At 38.6% G+C, this 23,263-nt stretch overlaps 1 protein-coding gene across 1 annotated transcript in view; it reads right to left on the reverse strand.

The window, feature by feature from the left end:
• Positions 1-1,114: 1,114 nt before the first annotated feature.
• PCDH15 (protocadherin related 15) overlaps positions 1,115-23,263 on the reverse strand; it is a 2,378,624-nt gene continuing 2,356,475 nt past the window's right edge. Inside the window, exons 33-36 of the mRNA XM_085614969.1 lie at positions 21,702-21,740; positions 14,497-14,570; positions 14,129-14,264; positions 1,115-1,886 (exon numbers count right to left, since the gene is read on the reverse strand). Coding sequence (XP_085471095.1) covers positions 1,332-1,886; positions 14,129-14,264; positions 14,497-14,570; positions 21,702-21,740 — 804 coding nt within the window. The 3' untranslated portion in view covers positions 1,115-1,331. The remainder of the gene's footprint in view (positions 1,887-14,128; positions 14,265-14,496; positions 14,571-21,701; positions 21,741-23,263) is intronic.

A 23,263-nucleotide genomic window follows, 5' to 3' on the forward strand; every position in this document is an offset into this window, starting at 1 on the left:
AGGGTCCTCTGCACTTTGTGAAATAACTGACAGCTTGGAGAGGCCATTGCGTAAAGTTTCCCATTTAAGTAAGTATAATATCTGAAAATTGAGGACAAAGTATAAATGCTTCCTGGATGAGCAACGTGTAGCTGAATTTACTAGAGTGCTCTAATGCTGTGTAAGCTCCTATTCTGTAAAACAGAAGAGATGTCAGAACAGGGAAGGGTTTACAAGGTTGCTCCAGTGCTGAGCAAAGTTGCAAACTAATTCACAACAATGATCATGAAATGACACTAGATCTGACTGCCAAGGTCAGAAGAGACATTTTGCACTGGCCGGTCTTTTAAATTCATTTTTCTACTGGTACTTTGGTGCAAGTAACAGTGCAAATTTGCCCCAATACTGGGTATTCCTCCAAATAAATTTTGACAGGTTTGACTTGCCGATATTGATCACAAACCTCATAATTGCGAGAAGTGTTGTAACATCAGTTCCCGGACATATTGCAAGTAATTGGACCACTTATAATGCGGATGCTAGTGTACAGTTTAAACAAAGTCAGCCAGTGCAAAATGCATATTTTTCACGAAAATTATGTGAACTACCTGAGGATATATTTTTGCAATTTCACCACCACGATTTAAGACGTAATACAGTGCATGCACCTTTTAAGACTTCATTGTTCTTCATGCCTTAACCTTCAGTAACAATTCAATACAATTTTAACCTATTCAGTTTGAAGCCAGTCATTGAAATATTTATATATATCGAGTTGTGGTTGAAAGATAAAAATATTGCTCCATGTGTCAAAAGCATGGTATAACATGTCACCACCTTATGCCTAACTACGGTGACTCCCTTGTGCAGAAAACAGAATGGTTAACCTATTTTGCAATGTGTTTAAAGTATTTCGCGGTCTAAAAGAGTAAAGTAAAAACTCAAGTGCAAATTCTGCAACATTAAATTATTCTGCCCATCTTAACACTGCATGGTGTAACCAAAGGCACAGGCATTCATAATAAACACAATATTGTGTATTGTGAAATATCAGCAAAACATTGATCACTATTTAGAAGTGGTATGAAGTTTATTTAACAATAAATCAAGTTCTGGACAATCTGCTAGATTTTAATGCTGTTATATGGAGTGGGATTCTGTCAAAATAGAGTTTGGGAAGAACAATTCATTATTACAAATGTAAGTTTAATTTCTCTCCATTGCCCCTTGTGCATTATTACACGTCTTCGGCGTATAATACAAATTTCATATATTTTATTTCTAGAGTGAGAGTAAAAAGTGCAGTTTATTATAAACTGAAGTAAAAATAAAACGTAAATCGATATAAAAAGTCATAGTTTTGTCATTGGTATGTGAAGGTTGTTCCAAGGCCCCATCCACAGTTCATCCTCGTCGGACTGTGTGTGATCGCTGTGGGACTCTAAAGGCCCCTTGACGTCCTCATTATCCACCACAGACTCTTGTTCCTCCGTGTTTCTCCCTCTGTTCACAACCAGCCTTGCTGTGGTGTTGTCTGTCCCCATAGTACTGGAGGCCAATGACACATTAGATGGCCTTGTGTTCATATTGTCATGGAGAGAGGGCCCCCGGGAAAATGTGTTCAGCGGGACATTCTCCTCGTGTGTGACTGCTAGCTTGTCCAGTTTCTTGAAGTGCTTCCCCAGCCTTGAGGGGGAGGTGATTTTTAAGTTATTGGTGAGGCAAGTTCGACGGGTTCTGACTACAGATCCGTTCTGAGCTAGGTAAATGTTCCCATTGGCTGTGTTCTGTATATTTGGGTGGCTGAGGCGGTTCATCTGTGATTCAGCAGTACTTTCCTCTCCTGTTGAGCTTGTCGTCTCAAATTCACGGTCAACCACTAACTTGATTTGCTTTTTTCTGGCCCACTGTGGAAAATAGAAAAGAAAATTAGACACCCAGTAAACAGTTTGTATACATTTATATATTATGGACCCGATTAACCAATAAAGGAATAAAAGTATTGGTGAATATTTAAATCTTTGCCTGAACTTATTTATAGTTTTTTTAAATCCCCCTTCCTATCCTGGAGTAAATCTCTGACCATTCATGGCAGAGATATCTGCACTAGTAAATGCATTTACTCATTCCAGAAATGAGTTCCTGGCTGGTCTAAATAAGGTATTTTTAAACAAACATTACAGCTGAAAGTCGATTTTTGAATAGACGCCTCTATTTAATCCTCTCCACAAAATGAAATAAACAGAATTGGAAACACTGTTGAATTTCAGAAAGAAAATGAAATACTCTTTCAGTAGATGTTAACCTCATAGTTTCCTAAGATATTAACATAGCTTCTAACTTGTAACATTGTATTTACCACTTATCAATTTGACAATGTTGCTGAACATTCTGACCAGAAGTTGCAATATGTTCAACATGTTTCTTATATAATATGACAGGACAAATATCCCAGGATCCTTTGACTACCTGAAAGTACCTTTTGTGCCTTGAATGACTATGTTGAAAAGGCTGACCTTTATAGGTGAGATTCACAAACAGATAGAGATTGATAAAAGCAAAAGCTGCACATCATCAGCCCACAAAGTGCATTTGCACCATAGTGCAAGGGTGTGTGCATTCTGTCACGTATAGGTTTTGTAATGGATGAGGACCCTTCTAGTATGAAAACTATGTTTTAGTACTTTTCCCTCTTTGTATGTGTGCTGTAGAGTACAGTTCCCATGCAAAGTTGTATAGCTTTCAGTACCATTAAACGTTGCTCCACTGTTCATTCCTGCATCAAGGAGGCGTCATTTGTGGTGCAATTCGCTGTCTACCAATGTAAGTAGATTGATGTTTACATCAATACCTATGGGTGGTTGCATGGGAACACCATGGAACACCCCGTGACACAAAGTAGCTCATAGCAATAATTTGATTTAATAATTTCTACTTTCCAACACAAATCATGATTTCCATTGAAAAGTAAATCGCACCACAACAATTTGTGCTAGAGTTGCGTCACTTTTGTGATGCTACTCTAACACAAAGTGTAGGTATGTGGGCCTGCAAATTTATTAATTTTACTCTTGCAGGTTCTTTCTCACACCAACATTTGCCCTTTGTCTCTGATTCCTAAGTTTGTCTTCCTTCATTTCTATGCCTTCCTCTCTCTTGCTCTGGGTCAGAGCCAAAAGATAAAAACTATTCCTGATTCCATAAAGAGCCTGTGCCCACCACATGCAGCCACTTGTGCAACATATTGACAGCCTTAACTTACTTGGGACAAGGAAACCATTACATGCTTAAGAATTAATGAATGCCCAATATTTTACTATGAATTGAGTCTGGGACGAAAACCACTGGTGGGATCAGCCTTTCTCTTCCCTACACGTGACGTAGATTGAATTTTTGCTTACAGTATTCCTTGAAGAAGAAGGTCAGTCAGGCATCTGTATAAGCATTCTGTTTGCAAAAGTATAACTTGCCTTTCGTGACTCGGCCCACAAATTCTTCTGAAGGACTTTTTCAAAATTTCACCAAAGGATACGCGTTCTTTATTATATTTTTGCCAGGTTTTTTTGTGGTAAATAGAAATGGTCCATCATTTTCGATTTGATGAAACTTACACTAAGTAAATCCAAGTTCAAGAGGAGAAGAATGTTTGCCCAACTTTTCTTTCAATAACTCTGGGCCAGATGTACGTAGAATCCTGTTTGCAATTTCCTAATTGCAAATTTTAGTGATTCACAAACGCCCATGTACAAATGTGTGCCACACACATTTAGTGATTCCTAATAGAGTCGCACTAGACCTACCTCATTATTATTCATGAGGTAGGTTGCAATTTGCCGCCTATTGGGAATAGTTAACAACACAGAGATGGTGGCCTGCTGGGGTCAGCAGACCACTATGTCTGTGATTGCTTTACACTAAATCACTTTTTTTTTAAATGCAACCTGTCTTCCTTAAAGGAAAATGAGCTATGTTTCAAAAATAAAAATGAAAAGTTATCTTTTCATTTTTCCAGAGTAGGCAGGGGTCCGTGCGACCACTGCCTGCTCTGAAAACATTTCTATACTACCTTTCACAAAGGAGAAGGGGCCCAACGGCACCCCTTCCCAATTTTGAAGCGTTACCACCAACTTGAAGTTGGTGGTAAAATGCTAATGTTTTTGATCCACATTTCAGTCACCAAACATTGTTACATACTCCTGCAATTCAGTATTATGAAGGGATGCCCTAAACACGTCCCTTCCAAACACAGAATCTTAAACCCTATTTGTGATTTGGTAATAGGTTCCCAAATCGCAAATTGGTTTGGTACATCAGAAAATAATTTTTTCTGGTCGCAAATGGCCATATTCTCAGAATCGGGTCGTTGGCGAGCAATAAATAGCTTTGTTCATCTGGCCCTATGTCTCTTGAAGTCTTTGCTTGCAGTCCCATCAAACCAGGACTGTAGCTATCAATGGGGCAGCAGGTGCATTGGCACTGGGCAGAGGGGGTTGAGGGTCTCTCTGCATGCCAACTTTGGCTGTCTTACTGCTTAGCAGCCGGCTGGTGGGGGTACCTTTCCTGCTAGCAAGATAACCCAAGACACCGTTTCTACCCCATGACACAGCAAACCCATTGAGCCAGTCAGTGTATGTATGAACGTTTTACAGAGTAATGTTTTTCCTCTGCCTTTTCTACTCCGATGAAGCTAGACCCACATGCATCGTCCAGTTATTTATAAATCCCTGAAATGTCCTCCTTGCTTTTTCAACTTCCCAATATTACCGATCATAGGAAAGTGCATATTTTGCTTGTCTGCTTTCGTCAAAGCAGCTGTTTTGAGGATAGAAGGGGTTGTTCAAAATCGTTGCCAAAATGCTGAAGTTCTCACTGGTATGATATGCACATGTGGGCTCCACCAGGTTGAAGACTAGAATAATTCATTCAACCTGCGCACCTATGTGCAGGAAGGCCCATCATTTCCTCTGTAGATAAGTCATACTCTCATTTTGGCACAAGGCACAGCGCAGCTACAGCTCAGCAGAGCATAAAGCTCCCTTGATGGGGCTGAACCCAGCTTAGGCACACTGAATTGTCAGTGCCCGCTATAACCCTGTACATTACTACTTATAACTTAACGTAACATGTTTATTTGTAAAGCACATGCTTAATATTACCCAACTCAATGATACTCATTTTATCGACCTCGAAAGGATGAAAGGCTGAGTGGACCCACCTAGATTTGAACCTGTGCCCATGAGGTGGAACATAGGCCCCTATAGTGGGCGCATTAGTTTACTAAGCCACAAGACCCAGCATTTCAGCATTATTCACTAACCAAATGCCGAGCACAATATCACCAAACACGACCTGAACTTAAAGAGAGGCTTATCACATACATGAGAAGCATTGATTTGATCAATCCCAATACATGACTCACGGATCAATGAAACCACAAAACTATGGCCGAGTGTTCCTTATAAAAAGTTACACTGACTGCTAACGGTTCTTACATAAGTGAGCAGTTTCATTGATCCTGAGCAACGTTGTCCACCCCCACATACAGGAAGAGTTAGCTGACAGATGGGTGAGCCTATTTCCGAGACAACTAACTAGAAAAATATAACATATCACGTTTCTTGAGCATGCCACACAAAAAAATGCATGCAAATAAAATAAATACTAGCAGGTATAATGTAAGCTATTACACACAAACACACAAGAGAGAAGATGATCAGCAGAGTGTTTCTACTATTGATGCCTTCTAAAACAACCATGCACTATAAATATTAACAGGATGGAAATCCAAAGCTGGCAGGTGATTTGAATAATGTGTCAGAGAATTATGGGGCATAAGAAAAGCAAAAAACACTTCCAAATGTTTGTTCTGAGCCCTGGATAGCATGTACCGGCTGACCATGGTATACATCCCTTTCTCTTTGACTGCCTGACCGGTGATATTGTTTGCTCTGTCTAAGAAAGGAAGATGTTAAATTCTACAAGGGTCAGTTACAAGATTCTGCCAAGGATACTGGTATTCTTGTTTTGTGAGAGGAAGCAGGTTGAATTGACATCCATTCTCCCCCAACTTTGGATGCTCTGATTACCTTGGCTTTAAATGAAAGGCAACTAAAACTAAGATGTCAATGTACGTCATCATTTAGACATCATCATCCTAACTACCTCTACGCCCGCTTTCAATGCATCCCTCCATATGTGATTTATGGAAATAATACTAGTTCTAAGACTGCATTTAACAGGCACCGGCTAACCATATGTTCATCGCTACAGACCCTGTTGACTGCTTAGTTAACCCAGGGATTTAACCATCATAAAAATGATGTCATAAAATGACATGCTTCTGCGTGTTTTCTATGTTAGGGCATACCTCTTGCCCTTAGTTGTTTAAGCACATTAGTGTACAAAAAAGATGCTGCAATCAGCTGGCATATGCAGTATTGAAAAACCCATTTCTCTATAACTCAGAGATAGTTAGGAACGCCTTTCTGATGCCAATAACTAAGGAAAAATATAATAAGTTATACTGGATTTAATTATTTTATATGCTGTAAGATGACTATCATAAGAATGTCCGTTCTTTCAAAAATAAGTTTCACTAGATGGCTTCAACCTGCTTCTTAGAGTTGAGACCCATATTTTTTACAAGTAAATAGATTTCTTTGCAACATACTCCCTTACTTGCAAAACTGTACTCCCTTTGGTTCACATATGTACAACTTAAAGGCTTTTTACTGTTGTGTTTATCTGAAGCCATCAGTCAAAGAATGTTTTAAACTCTTGGCTTCTTTGAAGGGCATGCATCTCACAGGTTGGAGTGAACCATTCCCCTCCCAGATGAGGAAAGCAGAAGTGTCTAGAAACTGAAATTTTCCTTTGCCACAAAGAGTTCAGAGGAGGATGGCCCTGGGAGGAGTTAGCAGCTTGGTTCCAAGCTCAGTTTTACTACTTTTTGAAACTGGAGAACAAATCATTTTGGATTTTTTTTTATATAAGCTAGCCCTTAATATTAGGAACTAATCACAGTACTGAGATAGAAAGGAGAATGTGTGGGTATTATGACTTGATTTGCGTATGGAAATTTACCAAGAACTGTTAGCTCAATATTCTAAAAACTGCTACCACAACTCTCAAGGCATAGAGGTGAATGGGATTGTAATTTAATTCTAGACATAGGGCTTCCTGGGGCTGCAAGAAATGCATTATGCCTGAGGAAGGAGAGTGATTCCTGCTTCATCTTGAATCTCCAGACTTGGAAGACTACTATGAGGGCCTGGAAATCGGGTCGCTTGTTCATCATCAAGGCTAAGATGGACCAGTGTCTCTTTGGCAACTGCTTGCCTGCCAAGGAACTTCTTCATGGGGAGTAAAGTGTGGACATTCTAAGGTAAAGGGTTTGCTGCATCTACCTGGAAAAAACCCCAGCAAGTACAGTCATAACTTCAATTTTGGCTTTAGCCTCTGTTGTTCCAGTGACGGATAGCCATGGAGTATCCCATGGAAGATTGAAAAAGTTTGGAGGTCCATAAGAAAAATATAGAACTTTTGTAACAATTTTAGATTTAGGAACTTTTTGATCTCTTTAAGGACCAGGACAAGGTGCCAACTCTACCCAAATGAAAACAACTTCAACGGTGATCATTTCTGGTTTTAGTGTTGTCAGAACTTCAAGCTGCATAATTTGAGATTTCATCATGTTTGTGAAAGAAGCTGTACAACTTCACATGCCCAGCAATAGGGTCCAGCTTTGCTAAACTAACAAATTATGATCTCCAGAAAAGTTTCTAAGTCAGATAAGAAATCACAAAATCAGTGAATTGCACAATAGTGTGCTCAATGAAAACACATCGTTGGTTGACACAATTTTAAGGGTTCTTCTAAAGGTTTTTGGAAGCCTTTTTATCCCTAGTCTATCCACTTCCTGCAATCAGGATCTTAAAATGATGAGAAACACTGTGTGGGCACCAATGTCAATCAGTGACATTTATGATACAATGCCCCCCATACTTTCTCTATTGCCTAATCAAATGTATTTTACAACACATTTAGATTTCATGTTATTAATGTGTGTTAATAAATAAAGTGGGAACATTAGTTTTACACAATACAGAAATGTCGACTTGCAATCAAATGGGTATGTACTTTATTACACTTGCATACTAATGGCATTTTGTAGTACATAAAGTAGTACTACAGTATCGCTATGTAATGACTACAAAATGCAACTCACAAACTATTAGTGTAAATTTCCACCTATCTTATAATTTCGATGAAGAGCTCCTTACATGTGCGAGTTTACTACTTAGAAGCAAATGTGGGAGAGACAAGGGTGAGTGGCTGGAAAATGGGGAATAATCACCACTAAATGGGAGTGATTCACAAAGAGGTAAGGAGGGATTTAGGGATGGTTGGAAAGGAGAAACTGCACTTCTTCAGATACTATAACCACCAAGATCCCAAAACAGCAATAAATGTATTCTAGCTCAGAGCTGTAGTAAGTCCTCCACTGTACAAGTCGACCACTGGTACTGCAACATCCTTCAATAGAGCATAATAGAGGGAGGAACTCAAAATAAAACCCAAAAGGAAATAATATTAAATTAAACTACAATATTTAAATTGGTTAAAATATAAATACATTTAATTTAATGTAAATGAATTTCTAAAAATAAATCGTACTTATTTTTTTATTTTAAAATAGTTCAATAACCTTGTTAAAACTTAATTATAAAAGTGATATTAATTTGTATTAAAATATAACACATTTCTAGTGAATTCTACACATCACATTTACTAATTGTTAATACATACTAAAACATTGTTTTCTTTATATGGGATTTTGTTTTAGTTTAAAATTCCCCAGAATATTTGAATTTAATTTATTAAACTCTAAATGATTTAATCCTAAACTTAAATTAAGTCAATAGTGCTATTGCATTTGTTTTATCTTGTTCTCCATTAAAATAAATATGTACCATCAATTTACATTAATATTTAACATAAAAATATTTCTGATGATGTTTTTAATGGCTAATAACGTTTCCCTATACATTTCTAAAGGGACATCCACACCTCCAGGACAGATATCCCCTTAAGGTAAAATATAGGGAACATTAAAAAAGTTTAGGAAATCATCACAACATGGAGGTGCATATTTCACATACATTTGTAAGATTCTCTCCTGTCAGTGGTTCTTTAAATTTAACCCTCGTAGGTGCCAATTCTTCGCCTGTTTTTTTAAAACATTGTAGTTGCAGTAATAAAGACATATCTCAACTATAACTCTAAGTGAATTTTGTGCCCTGTGTGATATTTAAACAGGTGAATCTCTCAACTCTAGAAATGTCATGTGAGCTCCCCTCGAACCACTAGGATCCAGGACTAAAACTCCATCATTGCCGTTTCCAAAACGACCCCACTGTGCAGCGTATGTTCTGAATTCCCATACTCAGTGAATGAAATTGAATGCTTAAAAGTGTATTGTGACTATTCATGGAAAAGGCTTTGTGAATCAGGTATATAAATATGCATTATATTTCCTGGAAATCCAAGAGTGTATCAATTAGGTTTGAGGAAGGAAACAATTAATCATAGAAAATGCTTAAATAATCAGGCCTAGAAATGTATGCTTCATTCCCACCCAAGTAGTAAGGTACAACTAATAGAAAAATCCAGAGTGACTGGGAGCTTAGTGATTATGTTTTGTTGAAAAATTAGGATGATCATGGCATACGTGTTCTGCCAATGTTTCATTCAGCCATTGTGTGAAAATGCTAATGCATTATCTTTACAACTTCTATAAAGAAGGGCCATCACCCACATTCGTGCCAAAACACTAGGAGGTGTGTTTGCATTCCAAATTTTTTTCATATCGAAAAGAATATTGCCCAAATTCCTGAAACTTCAAACTAAACTGTTAAGCATTCCCTGGAGTAAAATAGGCACATTGTTTTAAGGCTATATAGTTGTTAATCTCAGTTTTTGTTTCAAAGCTGTCCATTTTGAAAATACTTGTTTTGATAGATATGCCCCTCTGTGTCTATCTGCACGATGTTTCATGTCCAGATTGATAACTTTTCATTACATTGGTCAATTCTGGTATAAGAAAAAAAATTATTAACACCTAAAATAAAATTGCTTGAAGTGTCATACCAAAACCTCTTACACTTTTTCTCAGCAGATAAATCATTTTTATAGTTATGAAGAATAGTACAGCCTATCTTAAAATGAACTTTCAAGGACATTTCCTCGAGTGATAAACCACTCTTATTGGCTTGAAAGCAACATTTTAAGTATACTAAATTGGCCTCTAACGAGTACAATCTAGCTTGAAAATGTTTGCCAGGATCATATTGAATGACGTTTTGATAATGCAATCCACTCTTGGCCTGTGGATTCCTCAAAAACTAACATTGTATTGGGCATATAAAATCTTATGTCTTTACTGGCTATAAGACTATGCTGTATAGTTAACCAAGGCATTTGTCTTTTGAGAACTTTCACTGAATTATGTTTAATTTAACAAACCCACAATGACACTCCTTTGAATGCACATGTACCTGATAAACATTCTGTATCTTCACATTTGGCTCCCCTCTTTATGAGAAGCAGTCTGATTAAAGGTAAGATTGAACCGGGATCAAGATCTCTTCTGTGATGCACTGATTGTGAGGAAAATAAAAATAGGCTTAACTAGTGTTAAATCTCCTACTATTGATTTTATAGGTGCCTTTTTTCTGCTATGAAAAAGTGTATTTATAGACATTACTGGGTCATTTGGAATCTGTGTTGTAACGTGGTATAATTGATACGTTTTCAGAAGTGACTTAGAACATTTTAATAGTATTGTTGTATTTTATATATTTGAAAACAACTGACAAGTGTATCATTAAAAGATGCTGTCTCTTGAAATCAAGACCTTTAATTTTGTTATTTATATTTAAGTTCCAAATATTTGCAAGGTGCTAAAAGAAAGCATGCTTTGCCCTGTCCTTATTCTAGTAAAAGATTTAGAATAGGGTAATGGAACATAGTGTTAAAACCCAGAAAAACTGGAGTCAAATGCTCAAATTACCACAACTTAAAATGCAATATGCAATACTACTTTATATTGTTTACACCCAAATTCTCTTCAGGGAACTAGAAGTGAATAACAGCGGTTGCTTACGTTTGATCAAACAAATTTCGGAGGATAGGTTATCTGATCTTTTTATAAGTAGTAAGAGAGCACGCAGAGGGCACAACAAACACACCCAATTCACTGCAAACAAGGCTACCTACTGTTTATTTAAAAGGATGTAGAATCGCCAGCAGCTTCTGAATCGGATGCATCAGAATCAGAACTCTTGCTATGAGCAGCAGTGTTTGCCTCTGAATGTTCAGAAGACGTATGTTTGCTAAGGCTTTTTTTCTGGAGGCTGCTGCCAGAGCTTTTCATATTAGAACCCTGGGATACTACACTTGCATTAGACACTGTGGTACCAACTGAGCTTTTGCGTTGTCCACTGCTCTTTGAGGAAGTAGTACGCTCACTCTGAGTGGCAGTCTTCTGTGATGTGGCATCTTCTTTATCACTAGAAACACTGACATCCTCTTCCTCCTCATCTTCTTCTTTCTCCTCATCCTCATCCTCCTTCTCATCATCATCATCATCACCACTAACATGCTTATTGTCCTTACTATATATTGTTTGTTGACTAATAGAGGACTTTCTTGATATTGTTCCCTCGCTGATATCATCATCACTGCCTGCTCCACTGCTCTTGATGCTTGTGTGCTGAGTACTTATACTTCTACTTTTTTGAGTGATGCTGGATGCCCTTGACATTGTGCCTTCACTTTTGTCATCTTCAGAATCATCCTGGCTATTGAGAACACTTTTTTTGCTTTTGCCATCTTCATCTTCCTCTGATGCAGACTGGTCTTCTTCCTCAGATGCCTCTTCTATTGTATCTTCGATTTCACTACTGAGAATGGTTTTTCTAGATCTGTGGCTGGAATTAGAGCTGTGTTCTGAGCTCTTAGTTTTTGAACTTCTTGCTGATGATCGTCCACTTGCAAAGCTTTCCTGGGTCAGAACACTTGATCTTCTACTTGATTGTCCAGTGCTGGCTCCACTATGTTCAGACTTGCTATAAGAACTGCGTCTTGAAGATGCTTTTGATTGGGATCCTTCATCCTCAGATTGTCTACTCCTGGCTTCACTGTCTGACTTGCTATAGGAGCTGCGTCTTGAGGATACTTTTGAAAGGGATTCTTCATCCTCAGATTGTTTACTCTGGGTACCAGAAAATGCAGACCTAACACTTTTAGATTCATCATCTTCCTGTTCTGATTCTTCATCTTCTTCAGAGTCCATTTGACCACTTCCTGATTTTTTTTCATCGTCCTCCTCAGAATCATCTAAGTCTTCTTTTTCTTCATCAGAATCCACTGTACTCTCGTTAGTTTCATCCTGGTCTAATGTCACTTTTAAATAATCTTTATCATCTGCCTGAGATGGGGGTATGCTACTTCTCATTGATGATTCATCATCAGATAGCTTTTGTTTGTCATTCTCTTCATCAGCATCAGATGCTTCACTCTCCTCTGGTTCACTTTCAGCAGTTATATTGATTGAAATGCCTGATTTTCTTTCATCTTTTTCTGATTCACTTATTCCTTGAGCTTCAGAATCCTCTTCCTCATTTTCAGTATAAGCAAATGAACTCCTGCTAATTGAGCTCTCTGACTTACGGCGCTGTTGAAATTTTCTGGAAACTTGTATGCGTTTTAGTACACGTCCTAATTTTCTAGATGCTGAAGATTTGTCCTCAGCTGATTTCTGAAAGTAGTTTCCTTTGATGACAAGACTGTCATCACCATCTACTTGACGAGCAGATACCAACTTAGCATAAGCAGAATCTTTACCACTGCTTTTTACTTTCTGAAGAATCATTGGAAATATCTTGGCTTTTTTCCATGGAGAATGATGAGGTATTTGGGATTCTCCAGATTTCTGTGCACTTACTGCAACTCTACTTAGATGCATTACTGCTTTTAGCTTCTTTTTACCCTGGCTTGTCCTAACAGTTCCTTCAATTAAATCTCTTGATGTTCCTGGCCTAACACCTACACCTCTGCCTCTTCGTGTTGGACCTCGACCTTGCATTCTCCCCTGGAAAGTTGGAAAATAAACCTTGGTTAACAAATTGGATTATGACTTCCACCCTTTTTCTACAACAATGGGATGGGTAAAAGCCAATCATTGTTCAAATGTATGAATTGTTTAATCCAGTGCCTATAGTTTCAAAACATTGCTAATTCAAATTCAGAGTGAACTGTAATAATACTCATAAACTAGATTCATTTTAAAAACGTGTGCATTAGTAGAGGATATTCTGTTTGGCACCAGGATATTTACAATTACCTATGTTGCAATTAAAGCAATGGCTGGGGAGATTCTTTTTTACACAACAGAGTAAAGTCTTACAACTTGCATGTATCACATTTTGATTATAAATAAACTCATTTGCTTCTTAAAGCTCACGGATCATGCCACCACTTGAACTTTGTTTCAATGTAAGTTAATTTAAAGCCATTTACATGACAAAATCTGAGCACTGATGACATGAATATATTTGTCTTTCACTCAAATAATTTGGGGAAATCTTTTTTCAGAAGTGGGTTATACCTAACAAATGTGTAGCGATATTGCCGTCAGGGTTCCATAAAAAGTACATGATTCAATTTGATTATTTTAATAAATGCATATTGTTTCTATATAAAATAGCCATATATAGATGTATATATTACATAGATATCAATTTTTCATATATCAAATCGAAACAAAGTCCAACTTTTTGTCTTGATTGAAGACTTTGTCCCATATTTAGAGTTTTGGGAATTGAATACTCCGCCACAAACATTGAGTATATCCCATCTGCATTATTACCTATGGCACTTGAAATATGGTGGACAGAATATAAATCTACTGAATATATCTTGAAAACTTAAAATGGTGGCCAGGGTTTTAGTAGCTTTACAGGAACTTTGTAGGTTTTATTGTGGCACTTCGGATGATGATATGAAATAAGTAATATTGTATTCTTGCAAATACCCTGAATAAATACAGAGTATTGATTTGTTGAATCAATACACAAGGTGTACTTGCCTCTCTTTCAGCTGTTGAGCCATGTGGACTGTAATAGTATCCCCCATCATTCTCAACAACAACTTCTCCATACTCATTATACATTCCAGATGGAGATAGTAATCGGCGACGACTCCCATACTGCGGCAGCTCGTATCTGAAACAGAGAACCCCTCCTCTGATAAATATGATCCAGTCTACATTTTACTGTTTATTATGACTACGAGATGTTGAATAATGGAACTACAAATCCATATGCATCACTTTATCGAGATAACGGAGTACAACATTTGAGGACAAAGACTTGATCTCAAAGTTCTGCCGAAATACAAAAACTTACTTATAACAGGTTTTAAGTCGGTTATGAAGCTGTCAATTAAAAAACATACCCAGGTTCATAATTGTAATAATCCTGCCCATAGTACTCTTGACCAGGATCAATTCCAGATTCCATGGATAGTTCCTGCCAAGAAACATAACAGATTACAATAAGTGGATGCATATTACAACCCAAGTATATATAAAATCTGGTTGAATGTATGTGTATTTCAAATTAAAATCCATAAAACACTTTAGAGTAGCATAGAAATAAAACAGTAAGTATAAATAAAAATAAAATAACAAGTATATGAAAGTGAAAGGCATTAAGCTTGCAATCAATAGCCCTAACACATATTTACAGAGCTACAGACAAAGTTATCCCTAAATATATATTTGGGAGACTGGGCACATGAGCACACCACCAACACTGTAAGGTTTATTCGAAATTATCAGAATAAGATGCACACAACTATGTTACATTAGGCATACACGCCAATAGGAATTTTTACTTGAGGCTTACATAGAGAACAGCATATTAGAATGTAGGCTGAGATCTCTTGGTATAAATCTCACCATCACATGTCTGGCGGTCACAGATCACTATCATAGAGAACATGAAAACAGGATGACATTGCCAAAAATTCGAGGTCTCTTCACTTGTATTCTAAGAAGGAAAAATGATGGGACATTTCCAGGGAGCTATTATCACTTTAGGATGTATTATCCTATTGGCCTTGGGCAGATCTCACATAGCTTTGGGTAGCTTGGTTTGGTGGGAAAAATTTTAATCTAAGGTTTTTCATTAGATAACGTGATTGCAAGTTCTCAAACCACATTAAAATTAGCTCTGGGCCTGGAGAGCATTTTAACAACAAATATGACTTAGTCATTAGTATCTATCACTTACTCAGCTTTCTCTGGTGTTTTATGCTTAATTTATTGTCCACAACTTTGTCAACTTCACCCAGAATGTTCTAAGGAAATGTATACCAAATAGGCTGCCACCCATCTAATCTTAATTTACAGCTACAGGTGGCATTGATCCTTACAATAAAACTGAGTTAACTATTTAGATAATGCATTCACTTCCTTTTTCTAGAACAATGAGAAGAAGAAAACCCCATCACTGTTCCAATGTCAAGTTGGTTGTTTGGTTGGATTCAAGACCTGTAGATTCAATGCCATAATATTTCAATATCTGGAAAATAGTTTAGTGGCAGTGTGTGATGTTACATGGTCCGCAATGCAGGGCCTCCTAATGGAACCAATACCAATACCAGTCAGAGACCATGACACCCAGTGGAATCCACAGTTTTCCCTTATAGTCAGGTAGTCCTTAGAGTTTACTATGGTCACTCAGTGTGTAGGACTAGTGGGATCCATCACTCCCTGCAACAGTCTATGGCAAACACCATGGTTTCCCTATGCTCTGGGAGGGTAAAGTGTTTTACTTTTTTAATGTCCATTAAGATTTAAGTTGCCAAAGTCACCACAGATCTTCCTCCTGGTAGACCTGGTGACCTTCTAATTAAGGGCTTAGAAGATGTCCTTTGCATAGAGACACTGATGGGACACCATGTGTCAGTTTCTTACTATATTGAAATAGAGTCTTATGTATTTTATTTAGACGTGGGTGGAGGCACCTTCTATGACAAGGCCTCATCCCTGCTGCTATCATGTAAGACTCCTGCCACTAGGTGGTACTATTAACCAATAGTTACAAGGGTGGCTGGGCTGTTACACGATAGTAGTGGTGTAGTAATGGACAGGCATCAACAAGGTGCTTCTATATGTTCTGCCTGTCAGCACTGTGTGGCTGACTGATAGAACCCATACCTGGCACAGACAACAGACAGCATGGCCTTGGGAATCCCTTGGTATTCACTGCCTTCTAAATTGACATACCCAGTTAACCTAAGGCTTCAATTAAATCAAATATTTTCTGTTGTTTATAAGCACTCCTGGGCAATATCTGCATCCTAGAGATTTCTTCTATGCTTTCCCATGAATGTGCCTTTCCAGTGTGGGAATCACTGGGGTTCCGCTCTTCTTGAAGGTGCTTGTGCACAGCAGTAAGGTGATCCAACGGGGTGCCTTGGGTTTCCTTGGTCATCAGGAATCCCATAATTTTCTCATGCACAGGTGTTTATCCACTTCAGTGGCAGGAAAGGGCTAGAGTGGACCTAAGTGCACTTGGTGGCCATTTGTCTCTTAATGAACTTGATCAAGTGTGCTTGGAAACGAAGGCACATGGCAGACTCACTGAATCCACTACTCTATGTTGCATCCCCTTGTTTGCAGAAGGTACTGTAATTTCTTAACAGTGATCTACACTGAACTAGTGGGAGGAATATATACGTGGAAGGTGAAGGAGAGGTACATACTATGGGGGAAATGTTGGACACTGGGAACAGAGCTCTATCATAGAGAAGTACAATTTTGATTGAGGCCAAAATATTTTACAGCTTGATCAGAGGTGCCAGCACATTTTGCACTGCTTCTTCCTCTTGCATTTCAGAAGCAGCTTAAAGCACCAGCTGAAGAGGAAAAATGACTCCATGTTGCAAAACACTGCAGCTTGCCAGGGGTCCATTGCAAACATTTTTCTTCACTCTGATTTAAATCTCTTTGTTGTTTCCCTAAATGCTGGATATTTGGACAATTATGTATTGAGAAGACTACCTGCCAAAGATTCCTCTACAAAGATATGCATTGTGTGAAGTTGATTGAATAGTGGACAGAGAAAAGCTAACCCCAGGAATTCTGCACTATTTAAACTACATTCTTGAATAATCTGTCCAAAGTAGTAAATCAAAATAAATTGGAGATCGGGTGGAATGTCTTTGAAAGTTTTTTAATTTTTAACCAAAATCTCCATCTTCCAAACAGTATGTGACTTAAAGCCTAGTTTTTAAATATGCCTTGAATGAAGCTGGATTGGCTTTGTGGTTTTGCAAACCCATTTAGCTCCTTAAGGAGGACAATGAAAGAAGTGCATCTGATTTCAAAGTGAGCAAGTCTGATGTTGTTACCAAGCTTGGGATGCATTTGTACAGGGGGGCTGTATTTCCCCAGTGCAAAATTGTACCATAGACACTATTTTGAATTAGGGAAATAGAAGCTTTTAGAAAATCATATGAATTACTCACCAGTACATCGGGAAAGAAACAACTGGTGCAAATTTCCAAATGTACTACTTCTAAATTATGTGAAAAAAGAAAAAAACTGAAATCTACACGTTTGGCCAGAACCACTTTTTAGTGTGCAGATTTACGGCTCCCTTTGTGAATTATACCTTAGGTGTACTGTGCACCGTTCTAGTATTCCATCATACGTAAAGGGGATAGTGGAAGAATCACAGTTATAATACAGGTTTAATGCATATGAATAGATTAAGGCCGCTACCTTGCTGCACCACAAACTGCACTGCACAGAGTTGTATCATGTTTAGTGAAAACAATGGGCCCGATTCACAAAGGAAGTAGTACATCTACCCTCAGTGATTTACACCTACATGCAAATATAGATTTACGACTTTTCAGGATTCCCAAACATTCACAGGAATGTATGTGGAAAGCTGCATTACAAGCAGGTTTTCATATGGCTTCCTGGGAAGATCATGTGGCATTCCCTTTTAAATCCCCTGTGCAGGGAGAATACAATCCCCCTTGCAAATGCACATTTTGTTCTCCGCGACAGAAATATTTTTCCCATGGAGAAACTCTTTCCCTGGCCAGTGTGATCCCCCCTTCTCATGTTGGAAAGAGACTTATGCCAGCTGTTTGCTGAACTAAAATGACAGCAGTTTCTAGAGTAGAAAGGAGAATTACAGGAATGTGTGCATGGTCTCGAGCATGCATGTGTGTGGGTATTCTCAAACTTCCGAGGCCAACCATGTCTTGGAGCATCCATTTAGCCACCACTTGAGTAGAATTTACAAGTGTGAAGGATTCAGCACTTGTGATAAAGACGTCTGCACAAGTAAATGGATTTAGGTCTACCAGGAATCACTTTGTGAATTCCTGTTAGGTTGAAAGCAGGTTCAAGATGTGTTTAGCTTTGTGGTTAGGGCTCGATGTATTTCTCTCCTACATGAGTTAAACTACTTTTTGCTTTAAACGTATGATGCCTGGTTGCATTCTTTGGGCCTTCATACTTTTTTATTTGTTTTAATAGACTTAAGGAAGATCCAACTGTTTTGTAACATGCATTATCACCTTAGAATAAGTGGAGTTGCAAAACTTGCCAATCTGTTATATACTACATAGGTTTTTGAGCAAGACTACTATGCAATTGGCCATTCTTTAGCTCTTATAGTGTCATGGTTTGTCATTTGCTAGGGAAATGTTCTTAAAACAAGCAATGAGCTTTATAGAGTATTAAGCCACAGCCACACATGAATTTTGAGATATTCAAAAATCTACTTACGGGAATGACCAGCCTGGTGATGCATAAAGCCATTTTTTGCTGCCAGTGAGAATCAAGGTATTTTTCTCAATGCACTGAAGAACATTTCTCTATTTTTCTCAATGCACTGAAGAACATTTCTCTTCATTCAACTAAAAATTCCACACCTTTGTGGTCACTAAGTCCTGGTGTGGACATGCGCATTCATGTGGGTGTCACATACTGGGACAATGTATCCAGTCAACAATAAACTTGCATTATCTGGAGTGCCTGTGTTAAATCAGTAATTTTGTTTCTTAACTATGTTTCCCTGTAACACTGTCTGCAGGTCATACACTATCTCATGAGATGAGTGATTTATCATGGGTTTTGCAGACAGACCAAGGCCCAGATTCACCAAAGGCTTGTGTTGCCCTTGTATCATGCAATGTGATGCAAGGCAATGCAAGCCCTTATGCAGGATTTACTATGCCACAAAGAGTCACCTTGCATGGCTCTGCGTGGCACAGTATATCTGGAGTAACGCAGGCAGCACAAGTCGCTGCCTTGCATTACTCTGCGCTGGGAAAGCATTCCATGAATGGAGCATTGGTGATCCCATGCATCTACCCTTGGTTTTTGGTGCACTCTCAGATGTACCAAGACCAGTAAATCTAGAATGTATCAGAATGCTATGCCTTCCCAGGTGAGACGTAAAGAGGAGAAATATGTTTATTTGTCCCCTTTGTTTCATCTTTCTACATGTGCACACATAGAAAGAGGAAACTGCTTCTGGTGATTGTTTTTTTCTGAACAAAGTGTGCTTTTCTGTACAAAAACAATCCTGGCTGTAAAGCAGACGCCCTCACACTATGGAGCAAGGGTGCCTGCATTGGTGATTGGCATCCACAAGTGCACCAGCACAGAGAGAAGGAGGAGGAATGTGCTATATGTTAGTAATTATGGCACATTCCTGCTCTCTCCATCCGATCCAGCACAGCAAGTTTTCTGTCTGCATTGCTCTGTGTCAAATTTAGTTAATCTGGGCCCAGGTGTGCACCATACATGCCTGCACAGACGAAGTCTAGCAATGTCAGACCATCATGATAAGGCCCCGGTTCTCAGCTACTTCCACAATGATTGAGCTAGGTGTTCACTCATTTGCAGGAGACTCGTGCATTTTCGACAACCAAGAGAGCCTAAAATAAAATTGCAGCATCTAAGTGAATATTCAAAAATTGTAGTCATAATAATGGATTGAAATCCCTATGATAAAAAGAAACTATTGCAAAAAAAATACAACACGTGCAAGTAAACAGCAATGTTAACAAATTACTTGCTGGGATGGCTCCAAAGGTCGTAAAACTTGGATTGCAAATTAACATTATGGGGCATATTTACAAGCCCCTATCTCCACCACAATGTCACTTTTCTCGACGTTGTGGTGGCGATAGGGGCTTCGCCTTATTCACAAGGTGGCGTTAAGGCACCCTTTCACGCTATACTTAGCGTGAAAGGGGAGGACAATGGGTGTTGTGGTCGGCGTTGCACCTATACAACTTATGCTACTTTAAATATGACCTTTTTTCATCTCCAAGTCTCAGAGGAAAAGCTAATGTGAATGTGGAGTGAGACAGGGGGACAAGTTATAGATCTTTAAATGAATGAATACAAAACAGTGTCAACATTTTATTTTGATGAGGAAAATTAAAGTTAGGTCCTTATTCAACCAAATGTCATAATTCTAGTTCAGGCACACAAGAGAAGTTTGCTCCTTAACCAAGATTACAAAATATTTGCCAATTAATACACCAACACATTTTTTTCCCAGATGATTTTCACCATGTAAAGTCTGGTATAATCAGTGCCGGCAAGAAACACACATTCAGTATGTGCACTTCGGACTGGGAAAAACAAAGTGGAATTACCATGTTATCCTCCAATTAAAATGTGTAACCTGAATGGTGTGTTAAGAGAGTATCCTGCAAATACCAATCCCTGTTATATTTGGGTTTAACTGGGTGAGCTATTAACGTTCAAAATAGTGGGCAACTTATAATGTGGCTCTTAGTCTCAGGGCAGCTCCTCCACGAAGGCGGAAGAGCATTGCTCCACTACTTTAAAGCAGTGCAAACAAAAAATAAAATGATAAAAACTAAAAGTTATTGTCATTTTATTTTTAGTATTGCAGTTGCACTTCAGCCAGCCAGGTTGTTAGGGCGGGGCAGGGCAGGCTCCCCTGACATCCGTGGAGGGAGGAGGAGTGGTGGCTGCACCTTAAATGTACAAGAGGGTTTGGCCGGCCATCTTGGGCCGGCCGATCCATCATGTGTACTATGCATGCACTCCAAAGACTGTATTATACAGCCTAGGGGAGAACATGCCCAGCGTCCAAGCCCCTGTTTGAGCACCGAAACACCGCACTCAGACCAATCACAATGCTGCTGTAAGGCAGCGTTTTGATTGGTCAGGGGATCCTGGGAGGCTGTGTGTGTCCTGGTTCCTGCTTGAAGGAGAGGTTACAGCTGGTGACTGCGACCCCAGGTAAGTTTTATTTTCTTTCCTAGCTCCCCACCTTCCTCCGCGTCTCCACCACTGTTCCCTATCAGCTGCCACTTCTTAGTCTACAATCCAAGTTTATGGTTGCTTTCATGAACATGATCCAGAAGGCCCTGTTTAAACGTAATGTGATTTCAGTACAATACTGGCTGTTAGAAGGCAAATACTATTTGTTTATGTTTTTTTACTGCTAACTTCGTGTCAATGTCTGTTGAACTTTCATTTGCATATACCTTTATTTTTTGTGCCCACAAAAACCCTGTATTAAAGCAAACACCTTTTAAAAAAATATATAAATGCGAAAGTCAAAGAGGAAAGAGCAGTCTACCTCAGGTCTGAGAAGAGAAGGTCTCAACAATTGCTGTTGCTGCCAGAAAAGAATAGACACAGAAGACATATTTAGTGGACAGTGAAGAAAGCAAATGTTTTCCTTCTTAAGAAGACCATTAAAGAAAGAAAGACAGCGAAGACGTAAGGCATTAAATTAAAGAAGAAACTACTGTTAAAAACTATTCTTAGTCTATCATCATGTGTCACAAGATAGACCACTAGCTTCAATGTTATTTCATTAAATTATATTATCAAACTAATATACAGCAAACCATGCCCAGCACCATGAATTAATGTCTTGACCACTAAAACAGATACAATTACTACAAACCATTTAAAATAGTAGTCACAGAAATTAATGTAGTACATTTTTACATATATGTTCTGATTTGGTGAAAACACAATGGAGTCCTATGATGATTTAGCGACCAATCAGGATTCTCCGCTCAGAAACGGCTTTTATTTATGAGTGTCAGGTGTTGCTTGCTACATAGGTAATTAGGGTTCCCAGCACGTTTCATTGTTTGATGCTTTGTAGTTTGAGAAGGTTTTTTTTGTTTATTTTCCTCCTTGGGTTAAGTACCGGTTTTAGTTGCACTACGGTTTCTCATGTCATTTGGGCATTTGGGAGCCATTATTGTGAATTGCAAAACTCTCTAGATAGCGACAGCAGTCCCTTCAACCACTTGGCCATACCGGCACACTTGATACCTTCACACAAATCAGGTAAAATAACCCCATGCTTTCATATTGCCCTTTTATTGCATTAGGCCACACTGTAGGAACAATGAGTATCGCAAACACTTAGGATAGTGTGGCAGTTCTGCCATTTTTTGTGTAACTAGGGCTGTCTTGGGTTCTTGGGATTTGATCTTCCTTGGTCTATATGGGTTTTAGGATATAGGGATTTATTTTTCATTAATGAATAGAAATCTTCAGAGACAATTTTTTTTACAATCTGTTGATGCTGTTAAGTGACCCTTAGTGTACCTGGAAGCTCAAAGACTTGGAGTAATTTGCAATCCAAGTAAACATTTATTTTAAAAATGTGTAAGATGATACAGGTATGAGGGCATTGCTACAAAGTGTGTGGAAGAAAAAGAAAAGGCAAGGTGCCAGTATTCGCAAAAGTATAGGGGAGTACCTCCAGAATTCTTTTTGCAGAAACTAAAACACTAAATGGTATATTTAGCAAATTGTCATACTGGACAGCAAGGCACCTTGCTGTGCTGTGCTGCATGACAGGGAAAGGGTAGGAATGTAACACTTTTAACATTATATGGTGCATTCCTGTTTTCCCAGAGCTGGTGCACAATGTGCTGCCTAGCACCAATGCAGGCACCCTTGCGCCATAGTGCAAGGGTGCCCGCATTGCAAGCAGGATTGTTTTTGTGGAGGAAAGAACACCTTATGTCTTCTTGTTACGCCTTACCGGAGGAGGCACAGCTGTTTTAGCACATTCCCAGGTCTACCACTTATGGTGAATCTGGGAATTTATCAAAATACATGTGCGTTGCGTGGGAACATGCATGCACCACCCATGGAACGCCTCCCTGATAC

This window comes from Triturus cristatus, chromosome 1_2 (assembly GCF_964204655.1).
Source record: "Triturus cristatus chromosome 1_2, aTriCri1.1, whole genome shotgun sequence".
NCBI classification, from domain to species: Eukaryota; Metazoa; Chordata; class Amphibia; order Caudata; family Salamandridae; genus Triturus; species Triturus cristatus.